A 25,598-nucleotide genomic window follows, 5' to 3' on the forward strand; every position below is an offset into this window, starting at 1 on the left:
TGGAGTTGAAAATTGTGTTCCAAACTTTTCATTCTATAGTCTTTGATTAACTGGACTAGAACAGTAACACAAAATATCTGATTAAACTGTTTTTATGTTCGGAACAGATACGGTACACAATAAGAAAACATAATTAAGACGGTAGTTCCAAATCAAGAGACTGCAACAGAGTATTGGGCCTATTTAACTTGCCAAGTAATCAAAACTACAATTGCTACAACACGAGTTTGTTCAACACACTTGTTCAATTAAGTAGAACTCGTCTGACCTTTGCATGGAAAAATTCCTTCTCCAGTTCTTCAAGATCTAGAGACTGAGCTATTAATGTTCGCTAGACCACTCAGATGTTCCTGGGAAATTGTTGATCTTAGATATATGTCTTCATTAGCTTGAGTTTGGAAAAGCTTCTTATAAAATTTTACTATTCACATTGAATTTATTTTTATTTGCATTTAAAAATTTTCCGTTCCTTAAAATTTGCCGCCCCCAAAAATCTGCCGCCCTGTGCGGCCGCCCGGTCCGCCCACCCCTGGGGCCGGGCCTGTATTTAACGCATTTACGGCCAAACGCGTTGATAGAATTCTATGAGATTTATTGCCAATTATTTCATTTATTGCCAATTAGAATATTCAAAACATATTACAAACTCTTCATAATATGACATATCATTAAACAAATAATTAAATAAACATAATTACTCGTACATATACTTGAATAAAATTAAAATAAAATATAAAATCTAGGCATCACCAGAAAAAAGAAAATCTTTGCCCGCTGGTGAGATTTGTAAAACATTAAAAGAAAAACATAATATTTCAAAATAATGCAGAAAGTTAAGGTTAAATTTAACTAATAATTACAATAGAAACTTTATAACAGCAGAATCATAAAAAATAAAAAAATATTGTACAGGAATATTTTTTTTAACTGCGCGTCAATCTATACACAATGTTTTTTGAAATTTTGCATTTTAAGGATAATATGAAAGGAAAAGGAATCTCCTCCATACTCCGATATCACTATATCACTATATCATCTACTCTGAAGATAGGAGTAATCAGACTAGAGAATTATTCATAATCAATCAGCTGAAAGTGGATTATTCATTGCACGAATTACACAGATGTCTGGAGAAGCCGTGCCTATTTCAAATTTAATGTGGATGAGAAAACTATGTGAGGTCTACTGTTCATAGAACTACTAGTATTTTGTGATTACTCAAATACTGTTATTATAACGTGGACCTTACTATAGACAGACATATTGTCAATAGAAATTCTTTTTTACTGAGAAGACTTTACATGCTTTCTGTTCTCTATACTCAAAGTCAATTCAATTTTGTGATAAACTACTTCATTCTAATGTTTTTGTTACAGATATGTCTCAGCTGTTGACGGCATACCGTTGCCACCCAATCACAAGAAGGCGTTGAAAGCGTTCAGCAAAGGCCTGCTGAAGAAGCCCGAGTTTCGCGATGACTTGTGCCTGTACTCGGAGTACGCACTGGTCGAACGAGATGTGGGCAATCTGGATTCGGCGTTGCATGTCCTGCAAACGGCGTCCAAACTGCGTAAATATATGCCTGACAATGCTGCCTACAGCCAGCTGCATCGAAATCTGGTCGAAATTCTGCTGAGAGCTGATCCAGTCAACAATAGGTAAGGTATATTCTTCAATTTTGTCATACAGAAGTTATAGCATAAGAAGATCCCATGGTGTTGTGTATCAAGTTGAGATGATACTGTATCATATTGCGTTGATTGTGTATCATTCATGGTGATACCATAGAGAAAAGATATAGTGAGAGGTCCACGTTTTAATGACAGTGGAGAAAGATAGGGGAGCAACGTTGCCGAACCTTCTCTATCAATACCATCCTAAAAACCTGTATCAGCTACCATCTATAGAAGGCATTGACAAGACAGAGGATCGGCAACGTTGTTCTCCTATCTTTCTCCACTGCCATTATTCATTTATTCAATCATATACAAGTACAATCCAGGTAAAAACAACAGGCATTCGCCCAAAACTGCTTTAAACCTTAATTTGGAATACATAGGGCCGGTTTCCGAGCTCGGGATTTAGCTAAGTTCTAGACTTTAACTGACTTCAAACTCTGGAGTCAGAAAATTGGCTTTCCGAGTCAGAGCGTTAACGTAGTTGAGGACTTAAATAGACTCTGGAGTTTAGAGATCATGTTAGACCCTGGAGTTTTTAATTTCGCTTTCTTAGTGAAGGGTTTATAAGTCCAGGACTTGAATTAGATTCTCGCCTCTTTCCGAGTCAAGGATTTATCAAAAATTGTTAAGTCCAGGACTTGAAACAGCGTGATTTATAACCCTCGACTGGAGTAGGGTTTAAATTCAAGTTCTAGACTTAACTGAGCAAACACAATTCAGTTATTGTTTTGGAGTAGATAAAAAGCCAAATATGAATCATGGAATACCTAAATTATTTGGATTAGTCCATATAAATTCATAATTTGTAGTTTGTAAGTTCATTTTGGAATAAAATTGTATCAGAAATATGCATAAAAAACGAACCTCATTTTATGACTGTAACATAACCTAAAAATGTTCAAACTAGGATTGCCTTGGAATTTATATTCCAATCTGAATATTATTATTCAATGTCATATTCAACATATTAATAATAATAAATTATTACTCCAGTTTTTTTCAAAACAAATAAGTTTTCAAACTCAATAGGCTAATGAAATTTTTATTCCAAATCCCTGGTTAGGATTTGTATAGCATATAACGTAAAATGAAATGTTTATTAATTCACCTTTCAAAGGTTTTGCTTTGAATATGCCTACAAAAAAATCGAAACGTATTTTTACAAAATAGTTTGGAGAGCATGCTCATTTGAACTATCCCGCTGCAATCAGCTGTTTCCGTTTTGCTATAATGCCAACAATACAACAGCAAAATATTGTGTTTTTCCCTCACGTTTACTGCGTTAAAGTCCTGGACTCAAATAAGTCGAAAACTTGATAGACTCAGGAGTTTAGAAGATAAAATCGTGACTCAGAAAGTCAATTTAGACCCGAGATCTTATTTTAGTCCTGGACTCTGTAAGTTCAGAACTTATAGATCCCGAGCTCGGAAACCGGCCCATAGTCTAGAGGACTTTTTAATTTTTTTAATCCTTTTTTTAAATTTCACATTTTCGGTGAGAATAAGGTAATAAAATACTGTCATTATAACGTGCACCTCACTATATATACATCTAATTTTAGTACCGTGCTTCTGTAATGTATCATATTGGGACACAGTAGCAATATTTATACTGTTTATTGACCGAGCGAAGTGAGGTCTAAGATTAAAGTCGACGGTTTGGCATTTCTCTTAACGTTTAAATGTTTATATTTTGCGCATTTACGGTGATTATTCATCATAAATCAGCTGTCTAGTGGACTACTAGTAGTTCAGTGAACAGTAGACCTCATGCAGTATTCTCATCCACTAGTACCTGATTGAAACTATAGACCTTATGGAAATACAGCAATAGACTGGCTTCTCCACACATCTGTGTAATCACTTGTCAGCTGATTTATGATGAATAATTCCATAGTCCGATTTTTACTCTAATATTGGCGTATGAAGGAGGCTCTGTTTTCCTTTTATATTATCCTTGAAATGCAAAATTTCCAAAAACCTTGTATATACGTCGACGCACAATTAAAAAAGGAACATACCTGTCAAATTTCATGAAAATCTATTACCGCGTTTCGCCGTAAATGCGCAACATATAAACATTTAAACATTTAAATATTTAAACATTTGAACATATAAACCGTCGACTTGAATCTTAGACCTCACTTCACTCGGTCAATAATACTACCCGTTCAAAAACATCGAAAACATCTTGAAAATGTATCTTTCCATAAACGTTAGTAGACAGTTGTCTACCAACTTTGTCTTTCCATAAGCTGAGGCCATGATTCTAGTTTAGAGTTTGGAGTTATTGATAGAAAACATTTTTTTACATTTTTCTTTTTAATCTGATAATTATAATTGCAACAAATATTATTGAAAAGAAATTGATTTCTAAAATTATGAAAAGTGAGAAATGAAGTTTGTAGGAAATCAGCATTATGGTAGTTTATTTTGTTAATTTCAACACACCGATTTTTCGTCAACACGACAACACAGAATGTTCTTTGATGGGTTGATTGGATTGGCGTATCGACGGCAGCCAGACCTGATAACAGCGCTCACACTCACATTCCGGGACGACACGTCACTGTACGATAGGACAGAAAGCTCTATGTTTATTTAGGATTTTTCTAGATATTTTGAATTGATAAATTATAACAGGTCAATGTAACTTACTGAGAGCGAGGTCTACTGTTCACAGAACTACTAGGTACAATACATATTAAAATTTAGTAGTCTATACGCTACGGACCTCACTATAACTATATTATTTGTGATTGTATCAATAAATAAAATCGTTTCTTATGTTTATTGGCAGGCAGAAAGCGGTGGATCAGCTGTGCAGTTTGGTTTCAGCTCCTGATGTAACTTCGGCCGCTGACAAATTTCATCACGCCACCATTGAAGTGATGCTGAAATTGGAGAAAGAGGGAGATATTTGCAGAAAATGGCGGCTGGAAGATGTTTTGAGGCCACACTATTCAGTCGAGTGGACGGCCTGCCATGCTTACTTTCTCTTTCTAACTCACACCGTTTGGGTGTCGGCTGCTTTTGTCGAAAAAACGTTGGAGCGAATTCTACCTCAAGCCAGGCCTGCCACTGTGTAAGTTAACTATAGTGAGGTCCACGTTATAATGGCAGAGTTTGATTAGCAATGGTATTGCTATCCTTGTCTATCATTCAACAAAGCAGATAGCGCTATCTCTCGCTTGGCTCTGTTGCCAGATCGCCTTTCAACAATGTAGAATTAGTAATTGATTAACAAAATATTTCATCTTAACTATGAAAATTCATTATGAAATTATTGAAAATATAATTTCTTTCTTAATAAAATATAATTGATTATTTTAAACGAGAATGAACAGTTAATATTACGTCAATAAACCTGTATCAGCTACCGTCTATAGAAGGCACTGACAAGACAGAGGATCGGCAACGTTGTTCTCCCACCTTGCTCCACTGCCATTATAACGTGGACCTTACTATAGTAAAACACATAATTTTTTTTAAATTCCTTGATTCAAAAAGCATTATTACTACAACCGGTCGGCTATAAAAATTATCAGCAAAAAATGCCAGTTTTCAGCTTGAAATATATTTCTCAATATCTCAATTATTGAACTATAAATTCTCAGAATGTATCAAATAATGTTCAAAGCTGCAGCCTTGGATTAATAATAATAATATCGAGTGACCTGGCTGGCTGAGGCCTGGTGTCAGTGTTTTCAGGTCGCAACTGATCAATTTCAGAGCATCTGACATGACCTAACGACTGCTTTTTAGGCAGCTGGGACCGACGGTTTAACGTGTCTATCCGAAACACTTATTAATGGTTGTAGAAAATATCAAGACAAGTATAATCAATCATGCTTTTGTAAATAGGTTATAATATCATTATGTTTGGGTTTAGATTAATTTATAATATTAATTTCATTCTTTTTTTCAGAGGGATGTACATCTGTGAAGGTCTTTATGAGATACTCATCGACATTCTACATTTCCATTGTGTTCAGTCCCTCTCGTCATTCGCTGTACTGCAGAAAGCTGCATACAAGGCGCATGCTATTTTTCCAAACAATATACACATTCTACATGTGATGGGGTTGATTGAGGTGAGATATAAAAATTAATAAAATTTCAGTTTCAGTTATCAACTTGATATGTAACTATAGTGAGGTCCACGTTATAATGACAGTACTTATTATTTATTGATTCATACAATAAGTGCATCATCAAAACGATAGGGAGAGAAAAATAAGGTAACCTTGTGCTATTCCTCTCCCAAATTTAGATAAGGTTGCAAATAGTCCGAAATATGTTTAGTCTTGTAGTTGCTCACGTCACAAAATCTTTAGTCCTTAATTATTCTCACAAAGTAGATTTTTAAATTTAGATGCGTCAAAACCTAGCATAGAATAAATATTTCACTTTAATATCACTGAAATAGGAAATATTCACATTTGATTAACATAGGTGTTGCTATCCTGAGTGTTACAAGAGGTGTGCCGCAAGGATCCATTCTGGGTCCATTGCTTTTTATTCTTTATACAAATGATTTGCAATCGTCAGTCCCAGTAGATGTGGGTATCACATTATACGCTGATGATACAACAATAATGTTCAACAACAGCCTCAATGAACTGGAGGTGGAAGCAAATCTACAGACAAATTCTGTTGTACAATATTATAATGAATCATTATTGTCAGTGAACCCTAAAAAAAGTAAGTGCCTTCAATTTGGTTTCAAACATTATGTATTTGAACCAGTAATTAGCATTGGTGACTCTATTGTGGAGAATGTGACAGAGGCGAGTCTGTTGGGAATGATTGTGGATAAGGATCTCTCATGGAATGCCCATACTGACAGACTGGCGAACAGAATCAGTAGCAGTTTATTTGTTCTGCGAAACATAGTCAAGTGTGTGCCCCTGAGACAGGAAAAACGTTCTATTTCGCACTCATTCATTCACATATTGCATATGGAATTGAGCTCTGGGGTAACACGTCTCTGCAGAACATAAATAAGATATTCATTCTGCAAAAGCGGGCTATTAGGTGTTTAGTGGGATTGGGGTTCAATCATCCTTGTCGAGATTATTTTAAAAGGCTGTGCATACTCACTGTACCTTGTATTTTTATTTTTAAAACTTTATTATAGGTGATTAAGAATATGGGCAGTTTAACGACCAATGCACAGGTACATTCACACTTTACAAGAAACAGGAACAACTTTATCGTTTAGCCTCACAGGCTAACTCTTTTTGAGAAAAAGACTAGCTACATAGGGACAAAATTTCTAAACAAGTTGCCTAGTAATATAGATTTTAAGAGCATGACTTTCAAAAAAGATCTTCATAAGTTCCTTGTTAAAAAAAGTTTTTATAGTGTAAATGAATTTTTATGTGACAATTATGTGTGATATCATATAGGCCATATCTATATTTTTATTATGTTAAATATTTTTATTTTGTTAAATATTGAAGAGATTTTTTTTGTACATGACAATGTTCAATTATATGGTTGTGATTCATAATGACTGTACTGTATTGAACAAATGAAAAATATTATTATTATCCTTGTCTATCATTCGACAAAGCAGATAGCACTCTCCTTTTCTAGCTCCGCAGCGTTGCAGAGATCGAACAATGTAGGAGTATAATTAATTGACAGAATATTCAATCTCAATTGTATTATTCAATCATTGAAAAATATATTTTATTGGTGAGATTGTTTATTTTAAACGAGAATGAACAGTTAATATTACGTCAATAAACCTGTATCAGCTACCGTCTATAGAAGACACTGACAAGACAGAGGATCGGCAACGTTTTCTCCCACGTTTCTCCGCTGCCATTATAACGTGGACCTCACTATAGTAAAACACATAATTGTTTTTAAATTCCTTGATTCAAAAAGCATTATTACTACAACCGGTCGGCTATAAAAATTATCAGCAAAAAATGCCAGTTTTCAGCTTGAAATATATTTCTGGAGCTCTCAATTATTGAACTATAAATTCTCAGAATGTATCAAATGTTCAAAGCTGCAGCCTTGGATTAATAATAATAAAATCGAGTGACCTGGCTGGCTGAGGCCTGGTGAGTTTTCAGGTCGCAACTGATCAATTTCAGGGCCTCTGACATGACCTAACGACTGCTTTTTAGGCAGCTGGGACCGACGGCTTAACGTGGCCATCCGAACCACGAATTAATGGTTGTAGAAAAGTTTACTGTAGTTTTCAATGTATAATCAATCATGCTTTTGTAAATAGGTTGTAATATCATTATGTTTGGATTTAGATTAATTTATTGACCGAGCGAAGTGAGGTCTAAGATTCAAGTCGACGGATTCGCATTTCTCTTGATGTTTAAATGTTTATAGGTTTATATGTTGCGCATTTACGGCGAAACGCGGTAATAGATTTTCATGAAATTTGACAGGTATGTTCCTTTTTAAATTGCGCGTCGACGTATATACAAGGTTTTTGGAAATTTTGCATTTCAAGGATAATACAAAAGGAAAAAGGAGCCTCCTTCATACGTCAATATTAGAGTGAAAATCAGACTATAGAATTATTCATCATAAATCAGCTGTCGAGTTGACTTTAAATTGCATGCCATGACGCATGCAATTCAATATCTCAATGTAACTTGGTAAAAAAATAGCAGCTGTGTAGACTATAAATTGCATGCCTCATTGAATGCGATTTTTATGCACTATAGGATGCAAAGAACTTATAACAGCTCGTCTGGGCGCCTAGATGTCTTCTGGTTTTCTCGCGCTAAATTCCGGAAAGCGTTATAATGATAATTAAATCTTGTATTTAAGCATGATCTGATCAAATAAATAGTGTATCAGTGTGGATGTGCTTATGGTTTGGGACATCGTTATAACTGCGCGAGGTCTACTGTTCACAGAACTACTAGTAATATAATATTAATATTAATTTCATTCTTTTTTCAGAGGGATGTACATCTGTGAAGGTCTTTATGAGATACTCATCGACATTCTACATTTCCATTGTGTTCAGTCTCTCTCGTCATTCGCCGTACTGCAGAAAGCTGCATACAAGGCGCATGCTATTTTTCCAAACAATATACACATTCTTCATGTGATGGGCTTGATTGAGGTGGGATATACAAATTAATAAAATTTCAGTTTCAGTTATCAACTTGATATGAAACTATAGTGAGGTCCACGTTATAATGACAGTACTTATTCTTTATTGATTCATACAATAAGTGCATCATCAAAATGATAGGGAGAGAAAAATAAGGTAACCTTGTGCTATTCCTCTCCCAAATTTAGATAACACATAGTCCGAAATATGTTTAGTCTTGTAGTTGTTTACGTCACAAAATTTTCAGTCCTTAATTATTTTTACGAAGTAGATTTTTAAATTTAGATGCGTCAAAACCTAGCATAGAAGAAATATTTCACTTTAATATCACTGAAATAGGAAATATTCACATTTGATTAACATAGGTGTTGCTATCCTTGTCTATCATTCGACAAAGCAGATAGTTCTCTCCTTTTCTAGCTCCGCAGCGTTGCAGAGATCGAACAATGTAGGAGTATAATTAATTGACAGAATATTCAATCTCAATTGTATTATTCAATCATTGAAAAATATATTTTATTGGTGAGATTGTTTGTTTTTAACAAAAAAGATCAGTTAATATTAAATCAGGGATACTGGAATCATCTAGCTTCTATAGAAGGTAGTGGCAAGGCAGGGAATCGTTCTCCTATCTTTCTCCATAGCCGTTATAACGTGGACCTCATTATTTGAATTTTATTTGAACTGATGAACTTGAAATTTTGAATATAGATTCCTAATTTACCGAGGATGGTTATAGGCTTATTTTCAGTTCTTCAAGATTTCAATACGTCTAGTTCTCAGTTTGTCAAGTGCTTTAAACAGGCTCTTGCGAAGCACGGGTCACCTGCTAGTTAATAATAATAATACTTGTTTTATTATCTTATTTTATTTATCTCATGCCATGAAATTGTTGGGCAAGTTTCCTTGGATCTTCCCTTCACTCTGCACCTTGTGCCTTACAGGCCCGGTTGCACTAAAGCCGGTTAAATTTTAACCGTGATTAATTTTACGAGAACCAATCAGAGAAGGTCTTCTCAGAAAAATATCATTAAGAATTATTTTTGGTAAGCCCCCCAGATATCCCTATCGAGAACTTGTCTTTAGTAGCAAGATACTCACACTGCTGTCTCTGTATATCTTGGAGATCTGTTCATACGTTCACAAAAACCTACCAAACTTCACCCGCAATAATGAAATCCACAGTTACAATACAAGGCACTCAGCCTCCCTATCAGTGGCTGCTCATAGAACCGCCATGTTTGAAAAATCTCCGCAATATATGGGCCCAAAAATATATAATATAGATATATAAAATATCAGCATATTATAGAGACATGACGGACTTACGAAGATTCAGAGGAGTGTTAAAGAGGCTGTTGCTTGAAAGGCCATACTATTGAGTTACTACAGGAGTGATATATTATTGTTCCTTGTCTTCGATTCTTCCCAGGTACTCTTGACTAACTGCGGTTTTTTAAATATATATATATATTAATATATTTTATGTGACTATTGTATAATTACAGTATTTTATCAATGTGATTATGGTATGTGTTGAGAACCTCCCCTAGGTTGCTCTTTTTTGACTTATCCTCAGTCTGATTATTCGGATGTTTTGGATGCAATTATAAATATTGAATTGAATAACCTACTGTAATATTACATTTTTCTTCTCACATTGGAATCGAATCTTCAATTCGAGATCTATGGAACTTTATAGTAAATGTCAGAGTTATCAATAGACGGACAAACTTTTTGACGGAGAATTTATTATCGTAAATGTTTGTTGCATTGTTCCATGGTGTCACCGAGGCTGGGTTGACAGAATTAAAAAGATAAATGGTTTAGTTAAATAGAGATGATATATATATAAAAATTTAAAATAACATTTTCAAAATAAAGTTATTGAGAACAGATGTAGAATGTGAATTCTAAACTTGTAAGTTATAATTCTTTGGTGACGTGTCTGTAAAAATCGATACTGAACTAGGCGTTGGCTTCGTGACTTGCAACTTGTGGCTTTTCCTGTTCTTCCTTCTTCTGAAAACATGGCTGGCTGTTGTTTGTGTAATTTTGTGCTCTGACTTATTGTCAGTTTAAGTGAATTTATTAATGTTTTAAATTGAGTTTTATACAAGTTTATTGTGTACTAGTTTATTATTAAATAGCTGTTTGCATTTTCAAGCCAATAGCCACTGTGTTTCAACTGTAAACTAGATAAGTATTTTAGTTCGTAATAACTCTGAAATAATTAGGCTTAAGATATATTTTCTTTGTGTATTTGTGTAAATTCATCTGAAGATTATAAGTTAATTTGCTCTAAAAACTAGATTTCTCATTCATAGGCAATAGATCCATTCACAGTTTATCAAGAATCTATTTCATTGGAGCCGACAACTATCCTTAGGTTGATAGGTGTTAAATGCTATTCCAACCGTTTAAGGAAAAATTGGTAGCACGGCACTACATAATATTTGGGCAATTTGAGACAAAATTAGCAAATTGAAGAAATTTTAGGCAGTAGCCTGTTTCTTTTCCGACTATTGTTTGCTCTATCCAATAAATAAATACATTGATTTAACATTTTAAGCACTTTTACCAATTATTGGATTTTGATTTAATTTCGATTTGCAGACAAACGCAGGTGGCAGCGCTGGTAGTCCCTGGTGGAAACTCACTTCAGTTTTCACATCCTCCCACTCGATTTTTGCCAAACTTTTCCTGATTTTCATTTGCCGCGCGCGCATTGCGCGTGCTCAAAAGCTAGCCACGATCGGCAGCAATCAGCTGATTGAAGCGAGCGGCGGCTATCAGCTGATCGAAGCGAGCGGCAGCAACCAGATGCGCTGGCTGTTCAATCAGCTGATGAGCGATGATCAGCTGATTCGGTGTCCGCTGTTCTGGCGGCTGTGTTTGCAGTTCAGCGCGCTGCATAGGGACAGCGACGAGATACGCAAAACGTTCTACAAGGCGGTCGAGGAATGTCCTTGGGTCAAGGTGAGTCGAGTGGTGTGTCCTTGAATCAAGGTCAGACATCCTTTTGTTTTTTACTTTTTTAAATGCTCATATTGATTAGCTATGTAGCAAAGTATCCACTGCAGTCAAATCAATAAAATAAAATCAAATTTCATTTATTCAATGAGTTGCATAAAAAAGACAAGCTTCGCAACATTGAATCGTCACAATCAATAATAGAACACAGAACATACAATAGTGCAAGGAGGAGACGTCAAAAACAACACTGCCTCTAGGAGCACCCTGTGGAAGAAATCGATCAATTTAAAGGAAATTTTTATTTTGTAATAAATCTATGATATTTAATTTTCTTCCCTCAAGACATCCACTGTGTATGGCGCTCTTTCAAACAGAACTTCCCTTATACTTCCTTTATCATCTTTGGAAAGTTGGAGAAATCTTCAAAATTATGGTGGAGTCTATTAAAAAATTTTATTGCGCAATAGTATAATAGAATAGAATATTCATTTTTTTCAACAATAATACAGAAAATTTTTGAATAACGTCAGGACCTTAGTATAGTGTGGGCCTCTCTCCAGAAGTGTTAGTCTATGTGCCGGGTAACCGAGGATCGAGCTACCACTCCTCGTATTGTAGGAATGATCAGGTACAACGGATGAGAATGCCCTCCAATTTTTACTTGCGATGACCTCCAGAAAGTACATGGCTGGCAAAGTTGATATATTAAATGAAAATGACAGGTGTTCATGCAGTACCTCGCCCAATAGTATAAATTCTGCTGCTCTTGAATTTAGTTTTAGTTTATCAGAGATTGACAGTAACCGAAACCGGTCTTTCTAAGTATCAATAAATCTGTGGTGTTTTGACAATTTCTTAGTCTTTATCATTTAATATGAATAATTACCACAATATCAACTTCTCAACTACACAAAAAGTGAAAGTTAATATACTCTCTCTCACAAAATAAGGCCTACTGTACGGGCACTGAGTTTGAAGATTATTCTCAGAGCCCTTTCCTGCCTAGTGAAAATCATCCCAAGGTGTGTGTCATAGCCACCCCAGAATATCAAACTTTAACGAATGACTGACATGAGATAGCCATGATAGATCGCAAGCAGGGAATATCATACTGCTCCCCTCACTCACCCCAGCGAGAACAGAATAGCAGATATCCTATACAAGAGACGCTGCACCTGATCCTACCATTCCAAGTCATCCTGCAGCTCGACCCCGAGAAATCAATCAATCAATCAATCATTTATTTCTTTCTAAAACATACATGAAAATGTACATGAAAAAGTCAAAAACTAAAACTAACTTAAAGCTAAAGAGAAATTAGTGACTGTATAAAATTCATTTTTTTACACTGTAGCATACTAAATCCATCAAATATGCTCTCAGCAATTCCTTAAATTTTGATCTATCAGGTTCATGTCTTATGCAACCTGGGAGACAACCAATAAATTTGATTCCCATTTACGTTGGACTTTGTTTATATTTTTCCTTATTGTGTTTCTTTATTGTAAAATTATTTTTATTTCTTGTGTTGTAATTATGTATATCCACTTGCCGTGGGAATCTAGATTCGTTAGTTTTTATATATAATATTGTCCTATAAATGTACAGGCTGTACACCGTCATGAACTTTAACTTACTGAAGAATGGCTTGCATGATTGCTCTCTATCAAGATTTAGAATTATTCTTATTGCTTCTTTTTGTAATAGGAGTATTTTATTTAAGTTTGAGATGCTTGTTCGTCCATATATTTCAATTCCATATGAAATGTGGGAGTGGATCATTGCAAAGTACACTGCTTTTAACGTTTCTAAGTTGGAAATTTTTGCTAGTCGTCTCAGCGCGAAAATCCCTGAGCTTAATTTTTTACATATTTTTTGAATGTGAACGGACCAACTAAGTTGTGTTTTCAAGATATAGGCCTAAAAATTTTAATTTCTTTCTTATTATCTACGGAATTAAGTTGTTTTACCTCTGAATTTCTACAAGTAAAATGGAGGAACTTTGTTTTGTTATCATTAAGTAGCAGATGTCTGTGATTTAGGTACTTTTTAGTTAATGATATATAATTGTTACATTTAATTTCTGTTGTGTTCCAGTCCTTATCAGCAATGCACAGACTTATATCGTCAGCGTATAAGCATAATTTACTATTTTCAACTAAATCGCACATGTATTTAGGCAACCCCCCTAAGTAGCACAGAAACAAAAATTGACCTAACACCGATCCTTGTGGTACAGAATAGTTATTACATTTTAAGTTTGATCCAATATTGTACTGATTTTTATTGCTTGTATACTTTATATTTACATACTGTTGCCGTGCTTCTAGATATGACTTGATCCAGCTAAGCTCTTTACCTCTAATTCCGTAATTTTGAAGTTTATTTAATAATAATTTATGATTCACACTGTCAAATGCTTTGGTTAGATCCAGGAATGCTCCCACAGTATTTAATCCCTCATCTAAGTTTTCTAAAATGTTTTCTATGAACTCTATCAAAGCAGTAATGGTTGACCTGTTTTTTCTATAGCCATGTTGTTCTTTGTCAAGTATACCATTAGTTTCAAAATAATCAATTAACTGAACTAGTACACACTTTTCAAATATTTTAGATAGGGCAGGTTGGATGGCCAAAGGTCTGAAACCTCGTCACATTTGACTGATTATTGCCTGATAGGCCTATAGTAGATATATTGTTGTCTAGAGTTCGACTGGATGCTGTAAATTGAAGAATTTTTGTTCTATAGGTATTTAAAGTGCAGTTTACGGCATAAGAAGAATACGTGAAATAGCTGAGAGAGGCATAGTTAAGGCATACTAGCCTGGGGAGCTGCACCTCAAAGGTATATCGAACAGATACTGAAAGCAATAAGAATTGGAACGAGCCATATTAGGCGTTTTCTGTCGAGTCAGCAGGGCAGGGAGCTTTCCGATTGCCTGATCATCAGCTGATTCTCGAACACCAACCCAATCAGATTGGCTGATTCCGATTGGCTGATTGGGTTGGTGTTCGGGAATCAGCTGATAATCAGCCAATCAGAGAACTTCCTGACCTGCCTACTCGTCTGAAAACGTCTGAAAAACGCTTCATTGAATATCTTGAGTAACGAAAGCTGCTCTACAATATTAACCAAATTCAATCCAGCAAGGCATCTGCAGCTTTTTTCTCTATGAGAAAAATCTTTTCTGAATCTGTTTTAGAGGCGCAACCCAGTGTTCAATGCCGTAAACCAAATGCAAATATTTATTTATTTATTTATAAGGTTAGCAAAAAATACAAGAATCGGAAAAGAAAAAACAGGCTATTGCCTAAAACTTCTTCAATTTCCTAATTTAGTTTTAAATTGTCCAAATATTATAGGTTATGTCCATTCAAATTTCTACACCAAATCACAATCTAAAATATAAATTAGAATATAACAAACAATTTTAAATTTGGATGGATTAATAATAAAAGTTTCTTAAAAACATGAAACAAACTATAAATTCACAAAATAAAGAATAAAAACACTTAAATTTTGAGCTCGAAAATATCACATTCACCATAGCTATATAACAGCTGTAACTCTCTATATGAGTTTTAGTTTCATTCTAAGTCATTGACCAGCGCTGCTGATAGACTGCGTCAAGGGTTTATAAAACATGTCACAAAAAAGCTTCAAAATGTCATCTCACTATCAAGAAATTCACTCAGGCTATAAAATGAATGCTCCACCAAGAAAGATTCCATAATTGTTCGGAATTGTCTATCATTTTTAGTGAATTAATAGTCTTGACCCACTCTGGCAGGTTATTAAACATTTTGAATGCAATGAAAAGATAACACCTCTGTGTCCTTGCTAAACGACATATTAGCATTCTGATAAGGTGAGTCTGACGGGTTCCATAGCCATGTATCTCGCCACGAGTGTCAGCACTCCTAGCTCTGTCTCTGATGAGAACCACACATTCAAGAATGTACTGATTTACAACAGTAAGCATTTTGAACTTCATGAAGAGTGGTCTGCAATGAGCCATGTAGTCACTGCCCGTCAGCACACGAACAGCCATTTTCTGCAGAAGCAGCACATCACCAAGTCGTCCCCATAGGTGAAGTCCATAACAGACATGGCTGTGAAACATGACATATCAATCAATCGATCAATCAATCAATCAAATTATCACACAACATTAAAATGTTACAACAACGTCATTAATAACACAGAAAACATCAATTTAAAAAATCTATTACAAAGAAATCTTCAACTTTATATAAACATTCATTGACCAGTACTTTTTTCAAATATTTACAGTAACTATTAAAGCTTATTCTTTTGATATTTTCAGGCAAAGCGTTATAAAGTTTTATTGCCAGTTTTTTTGAGAACTTGTAAATTGGCAATACTCGACTCTTATATTATTCCTATGTCTAGTGTTATGTTGGTGTATCCTAGAGTTAACATCATATTCATTTTCAGTTTTCTTCACTGAAATCAAGCATGACAATACATACAAAGATGGCTGTGTTAATAGTCCGAGTTCAATAAATAATGATTTGCATGGAGTACGAGGAGCCTTGTGGCAAATTATTCTTACTGCTTTCTTTTGACATTTAAACAAGATGTCAGTAGTTGAGCCATTGCCCCACAGCTGGATTCCATATAGCAAAAGGCTATGAATATGGGCAAAGTAAACACTCATTAGAACAGACATATCTACAATATTACATAATCTACGTAAAAGGAAGATGCCCTTGTTGATTTTTTTATAAATATATGTTAGCCTATATGACATTCCCAAGTCAGGTTAGTATCAATTCTCACGCCAAGAAACTTAGGCTTAATTGAGTTTATGTCATTAATTTTTCTGTCAAAGCTAAAAGTTATATCCTCTGTTTTTGTGGAATTAATGCTCAAATTGTTTGCTGCACACCAATCTTCAATAGGGAGTAGTATAAAGTTATTCCAGTACTTGTTGGAGTAATTTTAATTATAGTGTGTGATAAAAATATACTTTTTGAGATTTTACCAGTGGTACAAAAGTAAGCCTACTGTCCAGAAGGCAATCTTGGCATTCTTGGCCTTTACCTCTGGCATTGCTGGCAGTTTATTGAGGGTTCTGATAGATCTTTGATTTCCTTCACTATCATTAATAATTTATTGTCAAGTATTTATCATCAACGGAGAATACTTCATTAACTCTGTTGAAGTTAAACGCTTTGTTTTATAGTAAATATATGAATACACTTAGGCCGGTTTCCGAGCTCGGGATTTAGCTAAGTTCTAGACTTTAAACAGCTGGAGTCGGAAAATTGGCTTTCCATTACGGGGCGCAGTCGCAGTTTTTATGACAGTAGTCGCAGTTTTTATTTTCTCATTTGTGTAATTGGAAACGTTTTTCCTTGTCGAAATTAAACATTCCTAATTAATTCAAAATAGCTGAAACTTTACACTATTTTCTCTTTATTTTATTTTGTGTTCAATTTTCTAGTTTTTCGAAATTTTATTTAAACGTGGACTGCGACTAAGGCCCAATCAGAGAAGTCCTTTTTGATAATACAGCTTCTCTGATTGGTTCTTGTGAAATTGATCACGGTTAAAATTTAACCGGCTTTTGTGCAACCGGCACTAAGTGTCTTCCATGTGTGTTGTTTCAATAAGGTTGTTAGATTTCTCAAAAGAGAATTGTAAACAGGAGGATTTTGTACTTTTTTCAGTTGTTAAACGTTTTGTGGAAGCCTAATTTATTTTTTAACAACAATTTATTTATCATTTGAACTTCTCTCCAAATAGGTAATCAGTTTGTAAAATTAGTAATCTCTTAGGGCCGGTTTCCGAGCTCGGGATTTGGCTAAGTTCTAGACTTTAAACAGCTGGAGTAAGAAAATTGGCTTTCCAAAACGGAGCGTAGTCGTAGTGAAAGTCACGTTTGAATTATTGAAATTTAAAAACTAGAAAATTAAAAACAAAATAAAATAAAGAGAAAATAGTGTAAAGTTTCAACTATTTTGAATTATTTAGAAATGTTTAATTTCGTCAAGGAAAAACGTTTCCAATTACAGAAATGAGAAAATAAAAACTGCGACTATGCCCCGTTTCGGAAAGCCAATTTTCTGACTCCAGCTGTTTGAAGTCTAGAACTTAGCTAAATCCCGAGCTCAGAAACCGACCCCTAATGAACAGACAATAGGTAAGCAATTTCTGCAATTAATCATATTATTAGTTTAATAATAATAATATCTGTGAATGTTGGACAACACATCCAAAGGTGTTTATTCATAAATTCAGGAACATTACATAATATTTTTTATATTTAATAATATGACGCTATTCAAAGTTTTCAAAATGATACCTCACTATATAATATAATAAAATGGATCAGTTTGAAAATGGTGAGAGCAGAATGGATTTTATGAAGAGATTTTTCGATTTCTATGTGGAGAAAATTAAGACAATTTGTCTTAATTAAATTTCTTACTTACTTTAGACAATTAAGTGTTCCATAGGAACACTCACTCTGAACGCGTGCACTTGCTGTTGGCGTCTAGTTTGAGCAGCTACAGTCTTGGATTCAAGCGAGTATTATAAAGTGATTCGTCATTGAAAACAACATCAACATCATTAACTGTGGATGTACAGATGGAATGAAAATAGAGAATGCATTTATTCAAATGCTAATTAATATATAATTATTATTTAACGAAAATTCTAAATAAATTCTGTAAATCACCCCGAATACTTCTGCTACTGCAGACATTGACAACAGGGTTAACAGCTAGATGGAGATTCGATGAGAACTACTATCCAAAAATTATTTGCCAGCCCGGGAATCGAACCTGGTACCTCACAATTGCCAGTCAGGAATGCGAATCTCCTTACACCAAACTGACAATCTCTGGATAGCAGCGCTCATTTTATACGAATCCATCATAGCGGCCAACCAGTGTACAGATGGAATGAAAATAGATAATGCATTTATTCAAATGCTGATTAATATATAATTATTATTTAACGAAAATCCTAAATATAAAAACCATAGCGGTTGGTCGCTATGGCTTCGTATAAAATGAGCGCTGCTATCCAGAGATTGTCAGTTTGGTGTAAGGGTAAGCATTCCTGACTGGCAATTGGGAGGTACCGGGTTCGATTCCTGGGCTGGCAAATAATTTTTGGATAGTAGTTCTCATCGAATTTCCATCTAGCTGTTAACCCTGTTGTCAATGTCTGCAGTAGCAGAAGTCTTCGGGGTAATTTACAGTATTTATTTAGGATTTTCGTTGAATAATAACTGTGGATGTTTTTGAAAACTGTGATAAGTGATTATTGTTTTTGCAGGCAATCTACATGGACGCAGTTCAGCTTCTACCGGAAAATCTGCAAGAAATTCAAGACTTGCTGATTGAAAAAGAACTGAGATTGCATAGTCTCTTGGATGAATTGGAAATCTTGAGGACTGATGCTGTTTGAAAAGAACATAGAAACTCTAGTGCGTAAGTTACGGAAGCTAATGTGATAATTCAATAATTTTTAAAAAGATCATAATTCATTGTACAGTGTATTTGTCGTATAGGTATGTAAGTATGTGTATTTGTTGAATATATTTATTTTTCATGATATAAGATTTTTCTATCTTTTTCTCTCAACTGTAAGGTTTTGAAAATTGAAGAAGTAATGTTCAAACACATGGCTTTCAGAGAAATTCATCAATTGACCGAGCGAAGTGAGGTCTAAGATTCAAGTCGACGGTTTGGCATTTCTTTTAATGTTTATATGTTGCGCATTTACGGTGAAACGCGGCATTAGATCTTCATGAAACTTGATAGGTATGTTCTTTTTCAAATTGCGCGTCGACGTATATACAAGGTTTTTAGAAATTTCGCATTTCAAGGATAATATAAAAGGAAAAAGGCGCCTCCTTCATACTCCAATATTAGAGTAAAAATCAGACTATAGAATTATTCATCATAAATCAGCTGTCGAGTTGATTATAAATTGCATGCCATGACGCATGCAATTCAATATCTCAATGTAACTTGGTAAAAAATCAGCTGCTGTGTAGACTATAGATTGCATGCCTCATTGAATGCAATTTTTATGCAATATTAAATGAACTATTGATTGCGTGCAATAACGCATGCAATTAATAACTAAAATAACAAAGTATTGTCTCTCGAACTTTCTCTGCTTTGAACTCGGGCTGTTCTGTTGCCAGTATGTCTTGAAGGAGATTAGCTTCTGATGTTAGCATTTTTGATACACCAACCCCAACAGCCATTAGTCGTTTTCACACCGATATCTCGCCGACACGACATACAGACAGGATTTACTCTGATGGACAGTATAAGAGGAGGCTGCGGTTTATAACTGCGCGAGGTCTACTGTTCACAGAACTACTAGTTTATAATGACTATAGTGAGGTCCACGTTATAATGGCAGTGTTTGATTAGCAATGGTATTGCTATCCTTGTCTATCATTCAACAAAGCGGATAGCGCTGTCTCTTTCTAGCTTTGCTATGTTGCCAGATTATATTTTAACAATGTAGAATTAACAATTAATTAACAACATTTTATATTGATTTAGAAAATTCATTATGAAATTATTGAAATATAATTGGTTATTTTAAACGAGAATAAACAGTTAATAGTACGTCAATAAACCGGTATCAGCTACTGTCATTTAAGGCATTGACAAGACAGAGGATCGATAACGTTGTTCTCCTATCTTTCTCCACTGCCATTATAACGTGGACCTTACTATAGTGCGAAAGGTTGCAGGTTCAGGACTAATCAAACTCTTGCTGGAAATTTTCTACTCTGATGAATATTAAGTTATCCACTTAATTTTAACAAAATAATATATATTCTTTATGTTTCCTGGACATAAGGAGTTTGCATTTTATAACACAACATTTTCCTCAGTGCAAAGCACGGGTTACCTGCTAGTATCATATATTTAAACTTTAATTAAAATGTATGAATTCAGGGCTACTTTCTTTTATTTATAAAATAGAATTATAGTACCCTGTAAAATTAATATAATAATAATAATTAATTAGTTAACTGTATTCTTAATGTATTATTTTATTAAACTTTAATGTTTATTGATAATGCCTCATTACGCATTCTCACCAGAAGTTGTAAATGTCAAGTTCATTTTAGTAGTACTGTGACACGCATCTGAAAGGAAGGGACAAGTCTTGTCAAATCGGGACAGAAGTTTTGTACGTGACTTGCTTAGCGATGAGAAAGTAGACTTGCATTATAACCGCTTTCAGGAATACGAAATGCATCTTGCGTTCCTGCTAATTTTACCTCCTTCTTATCATAATTCAGTTCGTATAATTTTCAATTTATAGCGTGTAGTCGAACAATTTTATATAGTTTTATTAAAAAATACATTAAATTTCTATATTTCTATAGTGAGGTGCACGTTATAATAGCAGTGTTTGATTAGCAATGGTATTGCTATTCTTGTCTATCACTCAACAAGGCTGATAGCTCTTTCTCGCTTTGCTCTGTTGCCAGATCGTCTTTAAACAATGTAGAACTATTAATTAACAAAATATTTCATCTTGATTGTGTAAATTCATTATTGGTCCATATTATATTTATAGGGAGGTCCACGTTATAATAGCAGTGTTCGATTAGCAATGGTATTGCTATTCTTGTCTATCACTCAACAAGGCGGATAGCGCTATCTCTTTCTCGCTTTGCTCTGTTGCCAGATCGGCTTTGAACAATGTAGAATTAATAATCAATTAACAAAATATTTCATCTTAATTATGAAAATTCATTATGAAATGATTGAAAAATATAATTTCTTGATTAATAAAATATAATTGATTATTTTAAAGGAGCATAAACAGTTGATATTACATCAATAAACCTGTTTCAGCTATCGTCTATAGAAGGCATTGACAAGACAGAGGATCGGCAACGTTGATTTCCTATCTTTCTCTACTGCCATTATAACGTGGACCTCACTGTAGAAGTAGGCCACGAATATTATTTTTTGCTACATAAAATTCTTCATATATTTCTTAAAGTAAGTAGGTCACGAAATCAATCGAAATTATTATGAGTATGCGCAGGTGTTACCCGTGATCCGCAAAGATCTGTTAAAAACACAGATTGAATGTAGTTTTATAGTTTCATGCTGATATAAAAAGTGTTAACAACTTTAATCATTTATAATATAATACGTGTTTGATTGGGCTTTTATCTTACGTAAACTTTGTATCACAAATAAAATAAATTTGTCTCAATTATTGTAATTATAATCAATTGATTATTAAAAAAGAAAACAGCCCTTTAACCATCCTCGGTAAATTAGGAATTTTCATGCAAAATTTCAAGTTGATCAGAAGATCAGTCCATTGCAAACCCAAATTAAGTTAAAATTCCAGGTTGTAAGGCATATAGGATATAATAGAATAATATTGGGGCACCGAGCTTCGCTCGTTATTTTTATCTATTGATAAACAGAACACAATTCTCTAAAATGATCGTGTTTATATTTTATAGCTGGCTATGCGTCAGCTTATGAATTTCGGGGATGCGATATTTTTATTTTCCGCAGAATCACTCGCTCACTTTTTACTATCCACAGACGACGAAAGTCTCAGCTGTTTCAGCCAAGGATGAATTATCCTTTTAATGTCGTTCAGCGAGTTTTGCCAAGGATGAGACCTAGTGCAATCGAATTTTTATATCATAAACCTACTATGTTCAAAATTTCGTGAAAATCGTTAGAGCCGTTTTCGAGATCCGTTGAACATAAATAACCAAATATAAAAAAAATATTTATTCAGCTATACAGAAATTGCTCGCTTAATATAATAGGATATATACTTTTTACTAAATAGTTGTTCAACTATTTTAAGTTTTTTAATAAATAAAGGGTGCTACAAGTTTTATTTTGTTTTATTAATTTAAAAGCAGCCCATTTCAATAAGTGTTTTATACTTTTTACTACTATGTTGCAGTTATAAGAGAAGGCTTCTAAATAAATAGTCTACCGTAGCTTATAGACTACATAATTATATTTTAACAACTTCACTGCCATGAGAATACAAATGAGTACACGGCTTCCTTGCCATTTTTGATGTGAGATTTCATATAGAATCACACATCTGGGCCGCGAGAGTCCATTTGGAATCTCATGCAGTACATTGGGTACATCATGCAGTTAGAAGGGTACTGATATTTATATTTTTATTCATATTAAAAGTAGCCCTAAAGAAAAAAGGCAATATACTGTGTAAAAGGTGATGGTTTCTTGATCCATTCCGAGCTGCTATGTATAAACACACTTTTTTCTGTGTATTTAAACACGACATGCAGTCAATTAATAATAATTGACTGCATGTCGTGTTTAAATACATAGAAAAAAGTGTGTTTATACTTTGTAGTATATATTTTATCATAGTTTTTATGTAGAATAGGTTTAGCGATACCATTTACAGCTTGCACACACCGACATGGAAGCGAGAACAGAACGATTTTAAAATAGATTTTATAATAATAATATCGAGTGACCTGGCTTGCTCAGGTCTGGTGTCAGAGTTTTCAGGTCGCAACTGATCAATTTCAGGGCCTCTGACATGACCTAACGACCTTATTCTATAATAAAAACTGTCCCGCACTCATCCCGTACGCAAGGCTTCACGGGACATGTAGATAACCTGAGTTTACTGTTACTGTTTCAAGTGCTAGTGATTGATTGACTTTTGAAAGGCTGAGATCGCATTATTGAAAGAACAAAACGCTATTAACCATAGTGGAATGCCTTGACTGTTAGTGGCATTCAGTTTACACTGTCAGTATTCATTATAAGTAACATAATTGCTTTCCATTCAACTAAGGCTGAGTTTAACTGTTGAGTAATATACATCAGAGCCGCATTTTTTCTCATCGCTTCCTTTTATCTATCAGGAAGTGAGGAAGTTTCTGACTCGAGACAATTATCTGCTAGTTCAATGGAAGTGGACATCAGTGACAATGTATTTGTATCTAGATTTTATTATTGTGTAAACTATTGAGCTGATAAGTGAAGTAACTCAGTTGCAGTTTTATTTGGAAATTAATCGTTGTGGACACCAATAAACTAAGGGTAAGTCTTCTTTTTTATCTAAAATCTTGAAAATCAATATCAATTTTTTACTCCTTAATTAAAAAATAAAGGGTACTACAAGATTTTCATATTGTTTTATCAATTTGTAATTTCAGTTATGCAGTCATTTCAATGTTACCGTTAATTCACCGTACTCTAAATTTGTTACATAAATTTATCAATGTGTTTTCAATTTCTATGTCATATAGTTTATTTCCTGATTTACTGGTAATAGATTTTTGTGATTTACTACAAAATGAAAATGTTATATACAATTTATTTTAATAATTTTGGAATTATGTACCTGATTTCTCTTAATTTGTATCTAAGCTTTATAGTTATAAAATAGAATAATTACAATACCCTTTGAAATTAATAAAAAATAGATTAAAAGTACAAATTATAACAAATAGTTTCAGTGTTCACACCATCGTCTATAAGTTTCTCTATACGAAGCTTTATAGTGTTCCAACTTCTATATTATTATTTATAATATCATTGATCTAATTTAGATGTATTTTTATTTCAGTTTTGAGGCGCAGTTGTTTAATTTCAGATCTCTCGAGAAATACTTGACTACGATTTATTCCAATAAATTTGAAGCTATACTTTCAAATAAATTTGTGTGAAAGATAGGGTTCCAAAATCATGGACTTTGATTTTAAATTTAATAATTATTGATAGAATAAGACGTTGAAGTGGTCGATACCACTATATTTGTTCAAACATCAATTGTACTGCAGTTCAGCTGAAGATGTGGTAGGTGTTACCATGAAACCTGGTTCAATTTTTAAACAAATATTTAATTAATTTATTCAATTTTATTTAATTAATTAAATTAATTTTTGAACAAATATAGTGGTATTGACAACATCAACGTCTTATTCTCTCAATTATGGAAAAATACCACAACCTCATATGATACAATCAAATTATTAAAATTTATTTAGCTGTACTCAATTACTTTGTTCAGTGTTTTAAATTGAATTGAGTTAGTTGTATTAAATTACTTATTACTACTCGCATTTATTCGATTTCCAATGTGATCTAATATTATGAATTGTACTTTTTTAATCCCACAGCAGGAGTCTTGTCTAATGAATTATCAAGATGTTTGAGAACTCAATACTTCTTCTAGTATTCTACTTCCTGGCTGTTTCTCCGGTCTTGGCAGAACTTTCCCGACACTTTCAGACTCATTCGCTACCAAGTGATGCAAAAGTGGGACCAGAATGCAAGGAGCAAGTGAAAATATTTCAGCAAGACCTCAATGACTTGAAGCTATGGGCACTTCAAAGTGAGTAAGACAAAGACAGTAGTATCTCAATAATTTGCTGATAGTAGAATAATATTTATTCTCTAAAATTATAAACCGTACACAAAAATAATTTCTACGTCGCTAAGTTTCATGAGCAAAAAACGTTTTTTATTCTCAAGGATTTCATCTCAATATTGTTTGAATGCCAGTCATTATAACAATATTGTAAATTAAAACATGCCATTATAAATCAATCAATTGTTTTATTGGCAGAAATAAAAAATTACATCTTAGAAATACATAATAAAAGCAATACAAGTTTTACAAACGGGAAAATACTATTACAAAATAAAATGAAATGCCAATTGAGTATTTGCATCTCGAGGTACTAGACCTGTTTGAGATGGTGGTATAAAAATTGATTACAAAACTAGCGCTAAAAAGTAGTTACTGGCGGTAAATTGACGGTATGTACCACATATATTGGACT

The 25,598-nt window shown here is 33.9% G+C and overlaps 2 protein-coding genes across 2 annotated transcripts in view; both read left to right on the forward strand.

Moving 5' to 3' along the window:
* Nucleotides 1-19,318, forward strand: part of LOC111046215 — a 43,819-nt gene extending 24,501 nt beyond the window's left edge. The window contains exons 10-17 of the mRNA XM_039425657.1: nucleotides 60-63; nucleotides 1,377-1,658; nucleotides 4,480-4,764; nucleotides 5,608-5,773; nucleotides 6,458-6,579; nucleotides 8,625-8,790; nucleotides 11,398-11,760; nucleotides 19,073-19,318. Coding sequence (XP_039281591.1) covers nucleotides 60-63; nucleotides 1,377-1,658; nucleotides 4,480-4,764; nucleotides 5,608-5,773; nucleotides 6,458-6,579; nucleotides 8,625-8,790; nucleotides 11,398-11,760; nucleotides 19,073-19,204 — 1,520 coding nt within the window. The 3' untranslated portion in view covers nucleotides 19,205-19,318. The remainder of the gene's footprint in view (nucleotides 1-59; nucleotides 64-1,376; nucleotides 1,659-4,479; nucleotides 4,765-5,607; nucleotides 5,774-6,457; nucleotides 6,580-8,624; nucleotides 8,791-11,397; nucleotides 11,761-19,072) is intronic.
* A 4,014-nt stretch (nucleotides 19,319-23,332) lies between these two features.
* LOC111046205 (O-acyltransferase like protein-like) overlaps nucleotides 23,333-25,598 on the forward strand; it is a 34,999-nt gene continuing 32,733 nt past the window's right edge. Inside the window, 2 exon segments of the mRNA XM_039425659.1 lie at nucleotides 23,333-23,850; nucleotides 24,933-25,147. Of these exon segments, the coding sequence (XP_039281593.1) occupies nucleotides 24,961-25,147 (187 nt within the window). The 5' untranslated portion in view covers nucleotides 23,333-23,850; nucleotides 24,933-24,960.

The sequence above is a fragment of the Nilaparvata lugens genome, chromosome 4 (genome assembly GCF_014356525.2).
Source record: "Nilaparvata lugens isolate BPH chromosome 4, ASM1435652v1, whole genome shotgun sequence".
Lineage (NCBI taxonomy): Eukaryota > Metazoa > Arthropoda > Insecta > Hemiptera > Delphacidae > Nilaparvata > Nilaparvata lugens.